Source organism: Euprymna scolopes, chromosome 14, assembly GCF_053919585.1.
Source record: "Euprymna scolopes isolate OS-2025 chromosome 14, ASM5391958v1, whole genome shotgun sequence".
NCBI classification, from domain to species: domain Eukaryota; kingdom Metazoa; phylum Mollusca; class Cephalopoda; order Sepiida; family Sepiolidae; genus Euprymna; species Euprymna scolopes.
This window is the reverse complement of record NC_136495.1, coordinates 47,219,060-47,240,854: the sequence shown is the minus strand read 5'-3', so window position 1 is coordinate 47,240,854 and position 21,795 is coordinate 47,219,060. Positions and strand designations below refer to the sequence as shown.

The 21,795-nt window shown below is 32.9% G+C and overlaps 2 protein-coding genes across 5 annotated transcripts in view; one reads left to right on the top strand and one right to left on the bottom strand.

Annotated features, from left to right (window-relative positions):
- Positions 1-21,795, bottom strand: part of LOC145292973 (EF-hand calcium-binding domain-containing protein 4B-like) — a 364,830-nt gene that overhangs the window by 3,941 nt on the left and 339,094 nt on the right. For both annotated transcript variants that reach the window (XM_080139211.1, XM_080139212.1), the window contains 7 exons: positions 19,296-19,379; positions 16,053-16,137; positions 14,674-14,800; positions 11,955-12,036; positions 8,113-8,227; positions 4,517-4,627; positions 3,126-3,202 (listed from right to left, as the gene is read on the bottom strand). In XM_080139211.1, coding sequence (XP_079995337.1) covers positions 3,126-3,202; positions 4,517-4,627; positions 8,113-8,227; positions 11,955-12,036; positions 14,674-14,800; positions 16,053-16,137; positions 19,296-19,379 — 681 coding nt within the window. The remainder of the gene's footprint in view (positions 1-3,125; positions 3,203-4,516; positions 4,628-8,112; positions 8,228-11,954; positions 12,037-14,673; positions 14,801-16,052; positions 16,138-19,295; positions 19,380-21,795) is intronic.
- LOC145292974 (protein FAM221A-like) overlaps positions 1-21,795 on the top strand; it is a 111,647-nt gene that overhangs the window by 46,290 nt on the left and 43,562 nt on the right. Inside the window, exon 9 of one of the 3 annotated variants that reach the window (XM_080139215.1) lies at positions 12,323-12,698. The exons of the other annotated variants lie outside the window; for them this stretch is intronic. Coding sequence (XP_079995341.1) covers positions 12,323-12,348 — 26 coding nt within the window. The 3' untranslated portion in view covers positions 12,349-12,698. Of the gene's footprint in view, positions 1-12,322; positions 12,699-21,795 lie in introns of those variants that run through there. 3 annotated transcript variants of the gene reach the window in all.

The window sequence follows — 21,795 nt, the reverse complement described above, 5'->3', positions numbered from 1 at the left end:
CCAATCCTTATTTAAGAAGCTCAATGTAATTACAGAGCAATATAGAGAATAAATGACAAAAAACTATATTCCAAAATTCATGATGTTGACCATCTTATAATTTATTCCTTTAATTCAGTTGACTTATTCAATTCTTAACAGTATCTGTTTCGTAGTGCAAAATCAATCACTTAATTATTGTAGCAATCAGTGAATCTATTATGCCCCTAACTCATCAGAAGAAATAGCAACAATCAATCCGTCAAAAGGAAATGAAGGGTGATTTGACATGATTAAAATTCGAAAATTGAAAGAGAAGCTGCATATACCCTTAATATGTTTCCAATTAGAAGATGGTCAACATCATGAATTTTGGAATATAGTTTTTTGTCATTTATTCTCTCTCTCTCTATATATATATATATAAAATGTAGGAGGAAAAACTGAAAGTTATAAAGCTCTGAAGTAAAACTAATTCCGAATAAAGATTTTAGTCTTCATAGATTTAAAGAAGTTGTTTTGAAAAACTGTCTTTCTATTCAACAGTTTAAAGATGTTTCAATTCTGAAGGGTCACAAGTAATTCATTTTTTTTCTTCCAATTAATAACAGATTAAAATGGTTGAAAAACAAGAAAAAAAAAATGAATTATGGCAGATTTGGTTTTGTAATAATTTTTTTTTTTAAGATTTTGTTTTATTTTTCACTCTTGCATTTTTGATTTCAATAAATATTCAATTAATAGTAAATAAAACGTATCACAATTTAATTTTCAATTATTGAAAGTATATTGATGCAAGAAATACATGCATACACGCATGAAGTCGTCTCATAATGTTATTAATACATTTTTACCAGTGAATAATAATTTCAAATATCCAATATAAAAAATATAAATTCTGGAAGTCAGGTAAAATACATGGATATTTTATATAGAAAGCCTGCTAATTTGAAATAAAAATGCTGGTCTGAATGTAATTAATGTTGTCATTTATTAATGAAAATCCATACTAATTTGAAAGAAAAACCTTAACAGAAGAATAAGGTTTTTTTTTTTTTTTTTTTTGATAAAGGAATCATCACTTATCAAGGCCCAGAGGCCATTCGAGGATAAGGGTCAAAAAGTGTACAGTAGTCAAATGGACAATATCATAGTAATCGTTAGAAGAGTAAATTTGGTAAATTGCATTACTTAAGGGGAACAGCTCATCAAGAACTTGTTTACATTGGACTTGAAGATAGCCATATTGTAGTCAGCTGGAAAGCAAGTAAACGGAAGAGAGTTCCACAGGTGTGCAGTTCTAAAAAAGAAGTTTTGTTCATGTAATCTACGTTTAGGTTTCGGCACAGATAAAGAGTGGGGGAAATTATTGATAGTGTTTTCAGCTAGACGAGTGTTTATCGTGAATCTTTGGTAGAGGGGGGACCATAGATTGGAGCTCAGACAAGGACTTTCCATGAAAATAACGATAAAGCAGAGACAGGCTTGCAATGTCTCTTCTGTGATGTCTCTTCTGTGAGAAAGAGGTTGCAAGGAAGAGAAAAAGGCATTCCGCACTAGGCTACAAAGTTTATTTTGAACTTTATCAAGGCAGGATAAGATCTTTCTAGCAGCTCCTGCACAGATGTGGCGACAATACTCCATCCTTGGACGTACCTGGCTCTTATATAAGTAGAGAATTGCATCAGCAGGTAGATATCTACTGGATCGATAGAAGGATCCCACCATTTTTCTAGCAACCTCAACAAGAAATATTGACATTTAGACATAAGGACCTACCATTTGGAATCATGTCTACAGGGGACTGTGAGGTGTTGAGCAGCAAGATGTCTGTTCACATTACATTTAAACTTCATGTTAGTACAGTCAGGGATGCAGGAAATGGAGGGAATTCAATAGTCTAGTAGTTTGAGGGAAGAAACTATTAAAGTAGAAGGCTCTCTGACATATAGGAGCCCCAACAGTGAAGGGGTGAGATTTTGCTGTTTGTTGAATTGTGATTCTCTAGATAATTTCCATTAAAATACAAATTCGACCCATTTCCTCTTGTTGCTATTAGCAGATGCATAAAAAATGTAAATTTGTATGAATCGGCATGATATGACTTTTGACCAGTTTGATTCTGTTATTGGGATTGTTTTTTTCAGTTTCTTTCTAGGATCAGGTATCTACAGGAGAAACCACATGAAGGTTGCCAATATCTATAAGTGAAAGTGATGCTATGTATCTACTGCTTCACAACTGTCTCCTAATTTCCATTGCAATAGTCATTGCAGTGAAATTCATTTGCAATGTCTTTCAGAATCCAACTCTCATAAAGACAGAAATTGTTGCAGGTGTTGAAGGAGCCAATAAATTCACTTGCTATGGTAAAACAATTGGCTGCAGTAATGCAACTATTTGATAATATATTTCTGCTGCATGGTGTCTTCTGGCAGCTGTTGACTATTTTATAAAACACATGTCTCCCATTTTATGCATGAGAGGCAGTGTAAAGCACACATGTTCGACTTGTACTTTTGTCTTGCAGCCAGACAAGTCATCAGGGAAATGTCAAAACAGCACAATCCTGACTGCAGAGAATCGGTGAGTGTAAATTGCCAGTTTCATTGTAAAGGTTTCCATGAGAAATGTTGTTGCATAAGTATGATGTCTTAATTGATGTGTCTACATCAGCCAATGTCAGCGTCTGAAATATTCTAAAGGATATCTCACATTGGTATCGATGGTCCAAAACTACGGGATACTGGGATAGGTCGTCTACAGTGCAGGCAAAATGGCGACAGATAAGAGAAGTTAGAAGTCATCCAAAGTCTAACGTTAGTATGAGACACAAAGATGGAAAATTAAAATAATTCATAATAATAATTGAAATTCAATTTGAAATATCACTTTCTACTCCACTGCTGCTATAGCAAGCATACCCGGTGAACCAAGTGCAAGTGAAATACAAACGATTGCACTGAAAGGGACGGCTAGAATCCTGAAAAGATCTCTTGGTTGGACTCACTAAAATAGGGGTAAATGTCAGACATCTGGTTGGATGTCCCACCCCCTAGAAGAAAAAGTTTAAGAAAAATGAAAAAAAAAAAAAAAATGACAAGCTATCTGCTAATTTTCATTGAAATTCAATGTGAAACACTCACCAAGCCATTGCAAACATGGTTTCTTTAACACTAGTTCCATCTTTTGCACTGGTTTCAAAAAAGAGACTGTCATTATCCTGGGGGGAAAAAAAATAAAAAAATAAATTATAAATTTCAACTAAAAAATAGTTTATTTTACATACCACACCAATTAAAAAAAAATAAAACTGAGATTCTCTGATTGCCAAGACAAATGCAAAAAAGTAATTAATGATTACAGTGGAATCCCAGGATACGGTGTCCCTGGGATACGTTTTTTTTTTTTCAGGTTACGATGTGGAATACAATATTTTTCTAGACCCTTTTTTGCCCCACCTTATGGTATTATTTGTAAATTTATTTGATTATATACATGTGTATTATATACTGTACTGTATTTTGTTATTAATTTTTAATATGAACTGTATAAAATTTTGCTTAAGCCCCGCCATACGGCGATTTCACTTTACAATCCCAACCTCGGAACGGACTAATGCTGTATCCCAGGGTTCTACTGTATATTGTGTCACTGATGCCACAAATTCAGACTTTACCCATTTCAAAATAAGTTGTTCCAAATGTTGTTGATTTAAAGATGAACTTTTATTTATTAGAAGGATATTGAACTGTCAATTATTTTTTTATAAGAAAGAAATTATTTATTTTACGTTCTCTCTTTGTTTTAATTTTTTTATCACTTTGTTTTTCCTGGGGATGAGGCATTCAACTGGATGCCAAAACATTCTCCCATTAGTTTAGTTACTCCAACCGAGAGATCTTTTTATGATTCTAACTGTCCCTTTAAGTGCTATTGTTTGTATTTCTTTTGCACTTGGTTCACTGGGTATATTCGCCAGATAGTTTTTGAAATTCTTTTTTCATTAGCCCGGTTGCTCCTTAAAATATTCATTTTATTTTTTTAAGAAATAATTTACTGGAAGTGATTTTCATGGTAAAAATAAAGAGCAGGTAAACCACCTTGGGATAAATAACAATACGCCATAATAATAGTCATTAAAATTTTGTATTTTTATTTATACATATTTTTTTACGATTTAAATGATTTTTAAATCATGTTTCAAATAAAATTGATACACAAACATATCAAAGTTGTTTACATCCGTTTTGATGTACATAAAACCAAATGACCTTCCCATCTTTTGAATATATTGCCACAGACTACTTCTCTGCAGACTACAACATGGTCATCTTCAAATTCGATAACAAATATTTGTTAAGCCGTCCTCTTAAGTAATCAAATTTATCTATTTAATTCATGTTTTTTTCAATCCTCTCATAAAATTGTTCATCACCAACTAATAATCTCATTAATCCTTATCCTCGAGTGGGTTTTGACCTTGATGATTGTTGATACATTAGTATATATATAAAAAAAATAAATGTAAACTCACTTCAGCAATTCTTGAAGCTATTTTTGATTGAGCACTTCGTCGACTTGTGTCTGTACACATGTCAATTTTATTTCCAACAATCACAACAACAGTGCTTTCATCAACTGATTCCTGGGGGGAAAAAAATAAATGCACAAGGTAAATTTTCATCAATATTGTTGTAGAGAGTGACACGGAAAAAATACCACTCATCGAATTGTTAATAATATTCAATTGGCCAGTTTTACAATCAAACCATATTTGGTATAAATGTAACAGAGCGCATATGAGCTCGTGGGAAAAGAGCAGCAGCAGCCAAAGGATGGATGGCAAGCAATTGTATTAGCAGCAGGAGCAGCCTTTGATTGCGTATTATGCAAATTAGAAAATGTGTGTGAGCTTGCTTGCGTCTGAAGAAAAAAAGAAAAAAAAAAAGGACACCACGTGGTCAGAGATAAACAAAGTCAACTCCAAAAGAGATGGACGTATAAAGTGTAGGCAAGAATAGCCCTGCTGTGGCCAGCGTGCTGTCAGAATAAAGAGAAACATGTGCCAGGTTAGATGGACATCTAGCAATGAGAGACTTTTTAAAGTGGTGCTGCGTGGGAGAGTGACAGTAATAAATAATGGCATTGCTAAGGTTGCTGCAAAGAAGGTGGGCTCTCTCTACCATGCTAGAAAGTTACTTATGATTGAGAGTATTCTGTACTTCTACAAGTCTACCATTTGCCCATGTATGGAGTATTGTTGCCACATTTGGGCTGGTGCATTTGCTATTAGTCTCTCCCTCTTAGACAGGGTTCAAAGGAGAGTTGCCAACCTAATAGGTCCTGCTAGGTAGGCTTCAACCGCTGTCCCATCGATGAAATGTTGCATCCCTGCGCCTGTTTTACAAGTATTTTAACGAATTTCAAATCCTTGTACCCACCCCCCTCGATGTAAATACCCCAAGCAAACCTGATAAGCAGCTAAATCCCACCCCTACTCCCTTCCACTCTAATAGTTTCTTCCCTTGGACTGCTAGACTTTGGAATTTCCTTCTGGGTCCCTGCTTCCCTGACTGTACTAACCTGCAGAAGTTCAAGTGTAATATAAACACATCCTGCTGCTCAACTCCCTACAAATTATGTCCCAGATAGTAGCCTCCTATATCAAAGTGGCACTATGTTTTGTTTGGAGTGAAAATGCAAAAAAAAAAAAATGCTTTTTTAAAAAAGAAAAAATGCCTCAGATTTGGTTATTTTTGTTTGTTCCTTTTTGACTGTGCTGGATGGCGTAGGGGTCCAAGAGAGGTTTGAACTTTAACAAACAAGGTTCAAGTCTAACAGCCACATTACATAAATAAACTTCAGCCTATGCCTGACTTGTCTGCAAAATTTAATTTATAAATGTCCAACAGTCTTTATTTTATCACCATTCAATAATATAAATCTCACCTGTCTGTTTAAATGTATGTTTGTGTGTATGATTGTATGTCTGCCTAATACTTTGGACAGAGGCGACAGATTTTCACGAGATCAGTATTATTTTGAAGCTCGACCCTTCGGACGACAAATATTGAAAAAATGGCTAAAAACAAATTCCTTCACTCTCAACTGGGCACTTTAATACAAGGAGGAGGTTGATTTTTTTGCTGATATTTTCAAAAATCATCCCCTCTTTTCGATTGACTAGTCTTTAACCTTTAAACCATCGCCACTTCCGGTTTGGTGATGGATGCAACAGCAAAGACGTCACTTTTTTTTTCACATTCTTTTCCTCCTTTGCAGTATGGGTTCGAGGCTGCCTGCCTACTGTCAGTTTCCTTTTTTTTTTTTTATTTTGCTGAACACACACCTTCAAACACCCGAGCAATGCTGGGCACTCAGGCTAGTTCAATGATATAGGAAACAACTTTGGTGTTTCTCTCACCAATAGGAGGTGTAATCCTTACCAAACCTTATCTTCCATTTTTATCCATTGGTAAAATAAACTTCAATCTATGTCTGATTTGTCCACTAAGTTTCAATCAGAAATATTTAACAGTCTTTATTTTATCACCATTCAATAATAAGTAGGGGCACTTTGGTGATTATCTCATCAGTAAGAGGCATGATTCTAAATGGGTTTCATACTCATTGGAACTTAACCCCTTTAGATTTTTATCTATGGGATTATATAAAAGATAATATATATCCAAACAATCCCCAGACTATTTCTAAACTGAAGAAGGTCATCACAGCCAAAGTGAGGGCAGTGCAAAGAGAGAAGTGTGTCAGAGTTATTGATAATCTTGCATGACATATTGTTATATATAGGGGTTTCATTGAGAGAGTTTTAAGAGTGAGTCTTAGAGGAGAGAGTTTCTTAGAGAGTCTTATTAAGAGGGATGTTGTGTCTTAGAGAGAGAGAGAGAGAGATGTTGTAAGAGAGATTGTTCGTATTATGAACGATGTCGTTGTTTCTGTTATGAAGCAATTCATATATATTAAAACTGGTCATACTTAGACGTGTAGAAGAAGAAAGCTCTTTGAATGAGGAGATAGTGTTCAGACAGTCTTAGTGTTGATATGAGATGTGTATGTCACGGCATTTTATAACACAGACATATAGACATATAATAACAATTCAATTTATCTTTTTGTAGAATCACAACACAAGACGACGTTTTACAAAAACACATGATGGTTTTATTTCTTCACATCCGGCCGTGGTTTTCTCATCAAGAATTCTAAGCTTCACATATTAAGGTTAAAAGTGATCGTCTCGCTTCTAGACGTTCGAATTTCAAACTCCAGACTCTCTCTGAGTTTCTCCGCTTCTGTCTCCTAACTCTAAAGTTTTTCTAACTCTTTCTATTTTCCATGACGTCATACACATGTTAAAACATGTGCCTTCTTTCACGTGTTCTGGACATGCATGTCCAAAACTTTTCCTTTTTTTACAAAAGGAATTTTAACCTATATATCTAATTTATTTAACCCATATTTTATTATCCACATTCTTTCTAACAATTGAATAGTTTATTTATTATTTATTTCATCAGAATTAACAATTTACTGGACATTCCATTTAAACCTATTGTTCTTTAAAACTTATATCCAAGGTTCGATTTCTGCTTTCTCTCATTTTATTTTCATTTTAAGTAATCTCTCTATTTTTATACTTACATGAAAGATTCCTCTCCCCTAAGAATAAAACATATGTTCAATATCTGCTTTTGTTTTTTCATTGTTTATACGGTCCCGAGCAATGCCGGGTAGCCCTTATCATGTAACAATATCATGTCAGTCACTTATTATTTGTTATTTTGTTTTATGGCATATCAGCTTTTTTCTGGTTATTTAATGCTGAATCCAGTAATTTTGAAAAAAAGTTTGTTTATGCTTCAAGTTCTTTAGATCTTTAAATAGTTATTCATGGTGTTTGAAATTTTCTTTTCTCCAGATTTTTTTTTCATTTGCTTTTTCATCTGATAGTGATTCAACTGAGAATCGAAAACGTTCGTGATACATATAAAACTTATTAATTTTTTTGATTTAACAATGCACTTAATAAATACACTTGTCTAAGTTTTATAAATATAGAAATATAGTAGAATAGAAAGTGTCAAAAGCCAAAGAGTGGATATTGCTTACCTTGACGCTAAACATCCAATTGCGCACGTTCACCAATGAGATTTCAGAGTTAACATCATACATTATCAATACACCGTCTGCCTTACGAAAATATTGTTTTGTGATACTACGAAATCTATAATAATAATGAAACAAAAAATTGGCATCAGTCACGTAGCAACTTTTATATACTGAATTTATTTACACGATATTTATAAAGTTTGTACACATTGCCTACACTTTTGGCACATTTAGTCATTATTTGCTGAGTCAAGTGTCTTGAATCTGTAAATTTTTGTTGAGTATGCTATTATTTATTATACCACAGAAAAAGAATTCAAGAAGACTAAGTTCTGACATAGATAATAAAGTTCATCAAGCCTTGGTAAATAACAATACATATTTTGGACATTATTTGAAGAGACCATTCCACATGATCACATCTTCCAATTTAATTAGAGAAACTACAAGTCAGCCAATCTGTTGCCTTTTTTTTTTTTTTTTTTTATTTATTATTATTATTATTATTATTATTATTATTAATATTATTATTATTAATAATAATAATAATAATCATAATCATAATCATCATCATCATCATCATCATCATCCTTTATCCAAACTACTTTATTATCTTATTTCCTTTGGTTAGAGATCTGACATTTTAGGCTTTCAGCAATATCAGTCTTCAAGCTTGGTAATCTTGAGGATTGATTCCATTCAAGTTTCACCGTCTAAATTGGTAGATTCCATTTAAGTATTTGTGGGGCGTCAACTTGCCTTTGTTCTTTTACCTAAAGTTGTCTGCATTTTCTTATCCAAGAAATGCTCATCCTAATGTGGCCAAACTAATTTCAAGTTCATCAAACCTTGGTAAACAACAATTATCAGCCAAGTCAACAGGATATCAGAACTGATATGCTAAGTTTGATCCGATCCAATATTGCATATTAATCTGTCATTGTGCTGAAGATGGGCAAATAATGACTGAGTGGGGTATAGCATTCATCTTCATATATCATCACACAACTAACGCAGTTGCTATAAACCCTCCCCTTGGTAGTGGAAGAGATAGCTTATGATGTCAGGACTGACAACTATCTGCAGAACTTCCCCGTTCCGATTCTATCCTAATGGAAAAGCTAAATTCACAAACACTTCTAGCATTCAATGTACCCCCATAATAACAAAAAGGATCCACCATTTTCAGAAGGTCATCACCCAACGTCATCTCAGCACATATTGACAGTTAAGTGAACATACCTGCTCCAAACACTTTTTAAACTTATAGTTGAGGTCTGGTGCCAGCTTTGCAGGTAAGCCATTACACTTTTTAAACTTATAGTTGAGGTCTGGTGCCAGCTTTGCAGGTAAGCCATTACACTTTTTAAACTTATAGTTGAGGTCTGGTGCCAGCTTTGCAGGTAAGCCATTACACTTTTTGTATACCCATAATGCATATGAACTGTACAGCATTTAATCCCACTATTTTTCTACACACAGTGTATGAAGATTAACTGGAATTTTTCAGCTGTTGTAGGTCTAGACCACTGACCATCACTTTTGTCTTTGATAAACTCCTCCTTAATCCTTTAGCTTCCACTTATCCACATTCTCAAATAATTGGTTCATCGCATCTACCGTGATTATCATGTCACCTGCATATAACAACTCTCATGGGCATTCTGTATAGAACTCCCACGAGCAATGATTAATAGAAGGGGACCGATGCTGAACATGCACGATCTATTTGTATATTGCTCCTCAGACATTGTATATGCTAGATTAGTCATTCATATCTCTGGGAACTCTATCAAACATTTTCTCCAAATCTATGTATGCCATAAAAATCCTTTTGTCTGCACTAATGTATTTCTCTTGCAGCTGAATATAGTGTGGATCTGATTTGCATTTCATTGATGCAAAATTATTCTCTCATGTCAATATCTGTTATTGTTTGCTCAAGGAACTTTAGATCTCTGTGACTGTCTCTTATTTGGGATTGTCTTTGCCTTCATAGTAATTGATAATGACATTGATTCCTGACAGTCAACTGGTGCACTCTTCATGCATAATTACATTTGCCAAGTTTTACATAATTTGGTAACCAAAGTTTGAGCATCTAGTGGGGGATGCCCTTTTCGCTTTCCTACAACCTCTTTCCCACAGAAGAGACATCGTGAGTCTGTCTCTGCTTTATTGTTATTTTCATGGCAAGTACTTGTCTGAGCTCCAATCTATGGTTCCCCCTCACCAAACTTTCATGAAAAACACTAGTCTAGATAAAACTATCAATATCTTCCCCCACTCTTTATCTGTGCCTAAACCTAAACAGATTCCATGAACAAAGCTTCCATTTGCCTGCTTTCCAGCTAACTACAATATGGTCATCTTCAAGTCCAATGTAAACAAATTCTTGAGTAATCGTCACCTGAAATAAGCCAATTTACCAAATTTCCACTACTAATGATTATTACAATATTGTCTCATTGACTACTGTACACTCATTAACCAGTATCCTCAAATGGCCTCCAGCCCTTGATAAGTGGTGACTTCTATGTAAAAAAAAAACAAAAAAAAAAAAAAACTGGTATTTTGGACATCAGTTCAGACAAAACGTTTACTTCCAGCAGTCTTATTAGTGACATGGCAACACAAATAGAAAGAGAAAATGTCAACTACAAATGCTGCTCATACTAAACAACTACCAACCTAGGGAACAACCAACATTTTTTTCACTTTTTCATGGAAAATGAGGACTGCAGAAAAAAAATAGGAGAAGCAAGAATTACAGGGCTGCCAAAAATGCATCTATAGTGCATGTTCTACTCTTGCTTTCTAAAAGAAAACATCTAAACATGAATTCATTTTCTTGAAAGAAATGTACTTATTTGTGAACAGTTACTTCTATTTGTTCCAGCATTCATTCTGGAACAGTTAGTCCAGCTCCCTCCAGAGAATTTATTGCATCCCAAACAAATGCTGTCCAGACACAACGGTTCACTATAATAGCAAATATGAGTGTTATCCAATCATGGTTCCATCAGTGAACCACACATATGCGAGGGCTCAGGATCAGCTCATTATCCTGTTCACTGTTCTGAGCCAGGTTTTCAGCTGACTGCCATTTTTTCCAAACCCGAGTAAGATGGTGGTGTAGGGTTGGTTCAATAGCTTTGTGGATGAAATTATCTGAGTGACAACGAAAAGCGCAATCGAAATCAGCAAAGACATCTTGAGAAGAGAGCTTGCTGCAGAGAGGCTATATTGCAGCAAGAACGAACAATGCCGTTTGAGATGAACTGTTGACAGAAAAATGCAATGCAAACAGTAGTGATCGAACAACTAAAATTTTTCTAGGTTGCTTGCTCTCATTGGCCAGGATTCGCAGCAATCTACTGTAAATAGAAATGGTGCATACGAGAGATTTTAGTACTAATTTGATTTCAGGTTTGTACCAAAACTGAGATCAAAAACGGTAGAAAGTGAGGCAAGCATTGCTGACACGATTGTTGATATCCTCCTCTCCTAGACCTGTTACAGTGATGATAGAACCAAGATATTTGAAATGATCAACTTTTTTAAAGACTTTCCCATTAAGAGTGATTGTTTTTGCTTTTTTTTTTCATTTAGGAGGAAACTAGCAATAAGAAGCTTTGCCTTTTAGGCATTAATCTTCATGCCAGGGTTAGAGGCATAAAATTGCATCTCATCTATCGCAGATTGGATGTCAGCAAAACTTTCACCTGATATGTCAATATCGTTTACATAGTCATGGTCTGACTGTTGAAGTCAAACCAAACCAGATTGTGAATACAATTAGGAGAAAAAAAAACCCAAAACAAAACAAAAATAGTTTTTACCTCTCTTGACCAGCTGTGTCCCACAGTTGAAGAGCAAAAAGATGCCCTTCGACTTCAATAGATTTTACTTGAAAATCAACACCTAGAGGAATACAAGAAATAAAATAACTCTATGAAACATTGTATCTATTTAAACAGGCGTTAATGACAATATACAGAATTCATTTTATTGACTTGCTCACCAACATGATTCAATGCAGTTAGAAATGTGTGCATATAACGCATAAAAATAATTCAGTTTTACTTTCTGATTAAAAATAGAAGAAAATATTGCATGAATGCATTTATTAATTAAATTAATTATCTTCATATGTCATGAATTTAAGAAAAATAAAAAATTCAACTTTTAATTTTTTTTCTACTCGCAGGGAGACTCGACATTGCCCGGGATTGAATGAGTGAATGAGGATCAACGAATGTTTCACTCTCCCATATTTTATTGTCATCAAAATCGCCCATTTTTTAATGCTCCTCACAGTTATTAAGTCCATAATATATTGTAGTCTACATTGCACTGTAGAGAACCTTATTTTTATACATAATGGCTTGAATTAAAATTTAAAATGCAAAAAGTCAAGTATAGTGGTTAAATTGTGTTCTAAACAAACATCCACTTTGAAAGCGCCCCTGCCATTTCAAAGAGCCTACTGTTGATTTCTGCTTGTGCAGCAATAAAACTTTTTTTTTTTTTCGATTATCGATACTTATTGGAGACATTCTGATACAAAGCCTACCTAAAAACACTGCCAGGCACATAAAGTACATTTGTGTGAAATTTAAAAAAAGCAAAAAAAAAAAAAAGAAGCCCAGCTGTTTAGGAGTTCATAGGGAACGAATTCACACAGACACAAATACACACAAAATTCCTTTTATGTAATAATAGAGATAGAGATTTTTTATGTTTGTATAGCAACCACATGTTGGAGTATCGTCTTCAAGCAGGCAGTTGAACACACAAGAATCAAAAAGTGGGAGAAAATAACAATGACTGAATTTTTGAGATAAGGATTGATAATTTGGATCATTCGAACTACTGTTTTCATCTTAAGTGTTTTTTGCACAACATTTTGGTCGATGTAACCTCTGACCGTTTTCAGGTGTATCTTGTCAAAGTCTAAAATCTACATAGAATTTTACAAATGAAATTCTTTACTTAATCCATGGGGGTAGTATGCTGTTAATCCATCAGCCATGACTGGGTAGAAATCCTAAGTAATTCATGGCATCGATAAAGCACTTGGTAAAATTCAATTGTAAATTACACTCTTGTGAAGGTTGATTGGTTGGTTGGTTGTTTTTGTTTTACGGCATATCAACCCTTTTTGGGTTATTTAATGCTGAATCCAAAGATTTTGAAGAAAAATGTTTTTAATATAATATATATTTGTTGTTTTCACGTCGGTTTCTATTTAACCCATAGTTGGGACCCTAACAGGTACTACCACTCCGGGTCAGAGTGGACCTGGGAGCAATGGTAATTAAAGGGTGGCTCCACACTCCCCAAAGCCCGCAAGCTGGGGCCTCACCACTGGATATAGTTTAAGGTCATATTCAGGACCCCCATTGAGGGACTTTTACCCTCTGCAGGGGGGGCAGTCGGTGTATTCTAATGCCCCACCGACAGGGCAATGTGAAGGTTGAAGATTCAATCCTAAGCACAGGCGACACTAGAAAAATACAATTGCGAATTATTTAGGATTTCTATCCCGTCCAAGCTGATGGAACAAGAGAATACTACCCTGTGGATTAAATTTGAAAGTCTGTGCAGATTCGCGAGTTCAACAAGATACACCTGAAGAAGGCTGAAGGTTACATTGATTGAAACATTATGAAAATAACAGTCAAGATGAGAACAGTAGTCCGAATAATCCAAATAATACAGACATACATTTATTTCCCATAGAGAAAATTTATCAAAATGGACCTAATAAAACTTGATACACAACGGAGGTAGCAAGCAACAGGCATAATTATTAAAGGTAATTCCATGTACATGTTACTAACATAATCGAAATGCATGTATTGCCAGGACAAACAAATTATAGAGAATGTATCGACCATGTAAAATAAATAAAGGCTACAATATTTAATATGAATAAAATTGTACCCAAATTTATTCATTCAATTCATTATTTTCAATCTTCTTATAATATTTTTCATCATTCAACTGACGATCTATCCTTAATCTCTAATCTCAAGTGGCTTTTAGTTTTGATAAGTAGTGATTCATAAGTAGAATAAATAAAAATTTTATCCTCAATGAGTCACAAATAAAATCAATAATAATAAAAATGTGAACATATTAAAATATATTGGGAATTTTTTTTTTTTTTTTTTTTTTTTTTAGTGGGGTATTATATTATTTCAAAAGAAAAGAGTAAAATCTATACATTATCCCTAGGATAAAGGCCTATTTACTTGCCTCTCTATGAGGCCAGTTAAACACAAAGTCTTTTTTAATGTAGGGAAAATTCAGCTCCCCACAAAAAGGGCAGTTTGGATTGGGACAAAAATAAAAATTGCCCTCAGAGTAGGAAAATTTTTCCTTAATTAACAAAGAACAGAAAAGATGAAGTATATATAGCATTAGAACAGATACCACGCTTTCCTCCTTGTCATAAGGCCAAAGAATGATACCTTTAGCAATAAATGACAATGTTTTCCCTGTGGAAAAGAGCTTAGATTTTATTTTTGAAATTTAATAAAAGAATCCACTTACCAATTGTTGCACTGAATGCTGGTCTGAAATTATCATTGCAAAAACGATGGATAAAACTGCTTTTTCCAACTCCTGAATCACCGACAAACACAATCTTGAAGACTCGCTCAGGAGTTTTGGCTTCAACCTGAAAAAAAAACAAAACACGACAAACAAATCAGAAATAACTTTAAATGCTGAATTATTTTTGTTTCAGAATTTTAGAGATGAAGGTTGAGAATTTATATAATTCAGACTACTATTCTATTCTATTTAGTTTTAGTCATTTTTCATTTTCTTTATTATAATCATTATTTTTACATTTTATCTTCTAAATATTAATTTACTTGTCCAGTGTCACAAAAAGAAAACATCATCATCGCAAACATTAATTAATGAGAAACGAATTACTTCACTTTATAGTCGTTCTTTATCAGTTAAAAATCATTAAAACCATTTCCTCTCCAAAACTTTTTCAAATAAAAAAGAACATGGCTGCCTGTTTACGGTTTCAAATTGGCTATTTTATTTAATAATTAAAAAAAAAGAGTTACGTGGAGAGGAGACTATAAGTTTTTTTTTTTTTTATTATAGATTCTTTTTAAAATTAAAAAAATGTGCAAGTGAATTGACATCTGTTCCTTTATAATTTATATTAAAAAAAATCGGAAAAACAAATAAAACAATGTGTGTTGAATTTTCATTGGGAAAAAAAAAACCCTCAAAATTTTTTAAATCAATTCGAGTGTCCATACAATGAAAATGTCATAGACTCCTTTAAGGATACTGGAGATAAACTTTAATAACCAGATATGTTTTGATACTACATTAACCAGGTTACTTAGATAAATACTTGTACAGTTTTAACAAAAAGCTACTGTGGAATTTCCACAGGTCTCGGTAATATTTATTCTTATATTTATCACGTGTATTATTACTAATATTATTATGAGTAATTATATTTTTACTTGATTTTTATAAATTAAAATTTAATAACTTTATTTTTTACATTTACATGCAATTATTTTTTAAACTAATTTACTTACTTGATATTTTTTAAATATGTTATTTATTCTTCTATTTAAATTAATAAAATTTACTTCCATTTAAATTAATAAAATTTACTTCCATTTAAATTAATAAAATTTACTTCCATTTAAATTAATAAATAAAATTTTAAATTAATAAATAAAATTTACTTATATTTAAATTAATTAAATTTACTAAAAATTAGCTGTGTATTGAATTTTGATACCAAGAATTTTGAAGGAGAAGAATAGTTAACAGAGATGGTTGGGAGACTGCAGAATATTTTATAGCAATGGCTCAAATATTAAAGATATGAATGACTTTTTTTTATATAGGGAGCACCCATCTTTTTTTTTTTTTTTTTTACTTACTGGAACGGCAATCGATTGTTGACTGATGGAGTGTTCATCTTCGTATGCAGATTGCACGGTGATTACGGATTCGGAATTATCATCGCTGAAACAAAAATAGAAAAAAAAACAGAAAATGAAATTCAAATGTTTCAGTATTTTGAGATGAGGAGGATTGATAATTTGGATTATATGGACTACCATTCTCATCTTGATTTTTTATTTTTTTCACAACATTTCAAAACTGAACCATTTGGGAGTAAATTGTTCTTGTTCCATCAGCCATGAATAAGTAGGAATATTAATCTTTAAGTTAGCTTGTAGTTATTATCATCTGTAATAAAGTGTAAACCTTCGGTTGCCAGAAGACAGTCACTTAGAATTGTTGATCAACATTTTTAACTGTTGTGGACAATTGTAGTATGAATTATTGGAGTTCTAAAAGTAATTTTGTTTGGATGTGCAGTATAACTATGTTATTACTATATGTGTATATATATATATATATATATATATTTTGTTGATTTTATATTTAAATTTTTTTTCAGTAAATATAGAATTTTCAAAACAAGAAATTATTATTTGAACAAGGAATACATGACATTTAAAGTTCTTCCTTTAATCCATGGATTTTTGATGTAAGGCTCATCTCAGAGGAATGTCTTTAGCAAAATATTTATTATGGATAGACATAATTTTGCTTTTTAGCACGTACATTGAAAATAAATTAAAGATTAAAATCTTTTAAATGAAACATAGGAAAGGACAGCAGGAAACGTAGATTGAACAATAAAAAAAGGATATGCAATTCAGGCATCCGATTCGGCTGGGGTCCTGGGAATAGAAATGAATGTTGGTCAGAAATTCTAACATTGAATTTTACCTTCAAAGTAATTATTCTGATTGGTTCATATTTTTAAACTTAGTGTTTATTCTTTAAAAAACTGTTTACGAGCTAAACGATTGTGCTTATCCTGTTTACGTCTTTAATTATTCCGAATATATCTTTAATTGTTCTTCCAGTAGACTTAACTATTCAAAATACAACTTAAATAATTATTTTGATTTTTTATAATAAATGCTCTATAACAGTTAGTGTTTATTCATTGTAAACCTGTTTACAGGCTGATCTCTGGAATAACTCTACTTTAAGCACACATAATTTCATGTTTTTATTGAAATTTTTTTTTTAAATATGGCATTTACACACTTTGTTACTATATTGAAATAATAACATTATTTAGAAAACCATTCTTAATATGGGGAGCAGAATGTGTTTTGTAACTATTCTGTACTTTCACTTAATAATCTAATAAAAAAGATATTGTAAAACTTGAATTTAATTTTAAAATATATCACGGTAACCTAGGTGCATAAGTGCCAAAATATTTGTGTAAATTAATTTCTGATAGTTTTTTTTTCAGGTATTTTATTAAAAATGTCCAGAAAATCTGCAATTTTAACTCGCAGTAAAAATTTAATGAAATTTTCAGGTCAACTTTCACCATTAAATAAAATGTCTTGCTCTTAGATTTGAAAACTATGGGTCTTCTTATAATCAATATTAATATGAACGATGTTATTATTGATAAAGGTAAAGTTGACAGGGCAAACACTAAAGTGAAAACAACTGCCCAACAAAAACAATGAAATTGTTGAAAATCAAATATGTATTGGAGTTCATGGGAAGTTCAAGATAACACATTGCTTTATAAGAAAACTGTGGAGGAAAATGTACAGAAAACTATAAAAAAAGACAATAACCCAAGAGATCAAAATACTATACTTTTACAAAAGAGACACCACATGAAAGTAATATCCGACACATAGCGTTCTTCCTAATAGTGGCGCAAAAGGTGCTGTTTATGCAGAGCAAGCGGTGAATGTTTTGTATGAATTCAACAGTGTGAACACTGTCAAGGCTATTCTTGTTGACAACATTAATGCCAACATATGCTGTGAAGGTGGAATGGTTGCAATTTTAGAAAAAAACATTTTTTTAATCTTCAAACAATTGGTTGCTATCTGTACCATAATGAACTAGCTTTCAAAACCCTTTTTAAAAACATGGATGATTGCGCAAAAGTCCTACAACATTCAGTGTCCCCACCACCCCTTGGGAAATTGTGCTTAAATGATTGCTATGATTTATCTCAATATCATTTTCCAACTACGTTGGCAGAACGACCCTTAAGTTAGATGGTCACGTCCAACGTGTACCCAGCAAAATCAGGAATGGAATCTACCGACCATTTTGAGTAATATGTATGGTTCTGCTATAACGGACCATTTGCTTAAAAACCCGCGATGTGCAATGAATTTCAGCAGTGGCTCATTTTCTATTCTAAGTCACACTCATTTGTTATTTTATCTGAAGGTCTTGGAGACTATTCACGTCCGTTTAAAGAGACCTTCTCCCTGTAAGCAAAGGGATTGTCTTTTGGGTCTAGGTGCGATTAGTCTCTAAGATGTTTCCTCTCCATTGTATAATTATCATAAAGGTAGATTTATTTTAGTCATTTCCCAATTTTTTTTTCTTTCCCCTTTCCGATAGTTTGATTTTATTTTAGTTGTTCCCCATTTAAATTCCTTTCCCTATACAAAAGAAAAAAGAAAGAAAACCCTCAATTCGGCTTTGAAAAGTGAGGGCGAAATCTGGTCGGCCGACTCTACCCCCTTATTTATGTAATTTTTTTTTAAACCCCCATTGAATGTTTTACCTTTGTTCTTTTTATCATGAATACAAAACCTCAGTCTTCCCCGTTTAATAACTATAATAAAGTTTTGTAACCCCCCCTCCAAATAATGAAATATATACATATATTAGACATTAAGAGGAGATTATAGATAGATATATAAATACCCGTTCACATACACTTTTTCATGATAAAGCTAGAACCCAGAATTAGATAGAATCAAGCAATTGCATCGACAATGGAAACGACGACCTGGGTTCATGCCTATGTCGGAGCACGTCACTGATGAGATGCATTACATCGAAACTCACTTTGGGTCTGGCGTTGTCTGTTGTCGATGCAATTACTCGATTCTATCTAATTCTGGGTTCTAGCTTTATCATGAAAAAAAGTGTATGTGAACGGGTATTTATATATCTATATATATATATATATATTATTTACTGGTGTTCCAATCTATTATTAATAGATTCCCCGTGTTTCATTTTAAGTCAATGGTCAACCAACTATAACTTTTACCTGTTTTTAATGGATTAAAAAGTCTTGTAAACATATATTTTTTACTTACGTTTCCATTTCTCTTGTTTCCATTGCACTGTTGATTGGTCGGAACGTTTCCATATTCAGATGATTGTTTAATCCGATGTTATTGCTGCAAATAAACAAGCAATGGTTTTTAAAAACCAGAAAACTTATGGAAGAGAAATCTCACAAATGTAGATTTTCTATTTTTCAGAAGGAAATAGTTAGATTGATGAGAACATAGATAAGACACTCGCTCTTGCTCTTTTTGTGAACTGGGTCAGATAAATGTGAAACACATTGTTTCTTACAAGTCAGTCTCACTTGATCACAATAAATTTTGAAACTCATTATTTCCATTAATTTTAAGTTTGCTCTTACTAGCAGAGCTGCCCGATGCTGTCCAGAGTCCTGGATAAGAAAATGGAAGAGGTAAATGGTGTAAATAATTCAAGACATTATTTCTTGATTAAGAATTTGAAATTCATCTAATTTCAGAAATTACAAAAAAAAAAAAAAATAAAATAAAACAAAAATGCTTAGGGGAATTGTGATGCAGATATAGTTTCAGGAATACTGAAGTGCAGGTGAAGTGCTCAATTAGCCTTGGTGAACAATCACCTTAATAAGGATACTGGTCCACATCATTTAATTGTGTGGATGTCAGAAAGATCATCCCGCCTATAAAAATCTTGTCTCAATTAAGGAAATAACTTGACCAGAGTTTGGAAGTCAGTTTTCTAAAAGCCGTACATGCCAGCATGTAAAATGATGATGATGATGATGATGAATCTTTCTTGCACTATACACCACATTCACATTACTTTTCGAACACCTCTTTTTCTTCCTATCCCAATGGATGTGCAAACTTAAAATTTTTTTATAAAAATGTTTATTTGTCCTAAAAAGGTCACATTGCTACTGATATGTAAGAGATTACTGTGATTAGAGGATATCTTAAGTGGGGAGTTGTGCAGAAAGATGTTCTACATTTAAATTTCTGCAAGTTGGTACTGTTGGGGGATACAGGGAGCAGCAAAAAAAATTCTAAAGGTAAGTGGTTCAAAGAAAAAAGCTATTAGAGGAGAAAGCTTTTGGTCATCTGAGGACGAATATAGTGAAGGGGTGCGATTTTGCTGCTAGTCATATTGGGTGAAGGGATTTACGTTGAGAAGGTAAAAGTGCAGTAAATTAAACAAAGAAATAAATTCATCAGCAGCTGACTGACTGTTTAACCCAGTCCCAGTATTCCTTTTTGAATGTTTAGGACTACCTTTCTGCAGCCTTGTAACTCTCACTTTCCTCATTTTATCTCTTATTTCTCACATTCAATGGGCGATATTTCTGATAAAGGGGGAAGAATTGCTGTTTTCTGGGTTGGAATCAATCCATATAATATTTATTATTGGCTAATTTTTGACCTTGAAGTGATATTTTATTTATTTTTGAGCTTCTTACATCAAGTGGCTTTATGCTTTGTCTGGAGTGATTTAAAAAAAAAAAACAAGGGAGGGAAGTTTTTTTCTGAAAATCCTGACAAGATCGGTATTATTTTGAAGCTTGCCATCTCGGACGACAAATATTGAAAAATTGACCAAAACATTAATTCCTTCAGCCTAAACTCATCCGTTTTGTACAAGAAGGAGTTGATTTTTTTTCACCGACATTTTAGCAAGTCATTGTCACCATTAGATTGACTTCGGTTAATTTCGATGGTTTTGACTTCCAGTTCTGTCATGGAGACATCGGCTAAGACTAAGACGTCAGATTTTCTTTCACTTTCTTTTCCGCCTTCACGTCATGATTCAAGCCTGCCAGCCTACTACCACTTTTTTTTTTTTTTTTTGCTCAACACATACCTTCAAGCAATGGCGGGCATCCAGGCTAATATAATAGAAAGAGGATAATTGAATAGCAGACATTTGAAGAGCTAACTCATCAGCAAAAAGACAACTAAACGAAATTAAAGATAATTTTTCCATTTATCTCAAGAATTACAACTACAGGAAACCATACATGTAATAGGAATGTGAATTTTTTGGTCTTTTTTTTTTTACATATATTAAACATGTGTTTAATATATGTAAAAAAAAAAGAAAAAAAGTCTGCCCACCTAACTTGTAACAAGCTACCACGTGACTAGGAAAAAATGTATATATACGTGAATTAAAAAACAATTTCTACATTTATTTCTACAATATGCCGAGGATGATAGAAGTACTTCTGTCGAAAGCGCTCACAATTATGGATCCAACATATACAATTTATAGAAGAACACAAAAAGGACTATTCGGAGATTGGAAAAGATAAAAAGGAAAATTGTAAAACACAATAACTCCGTGCTATTCAATAATATTTGTCTAAATATATATATATATATATATATATATATATATATATATTATTACTATCTACTTATTACTGTATATATTATCTATTATTTATAATTAATGGTTTCCATATCATGTTAAATTCTATACCAAGTCTACTTAGTAGTTCAATCAATTCATTAAATCCAATTTCTATCATCTTAGTGAGATTTCACT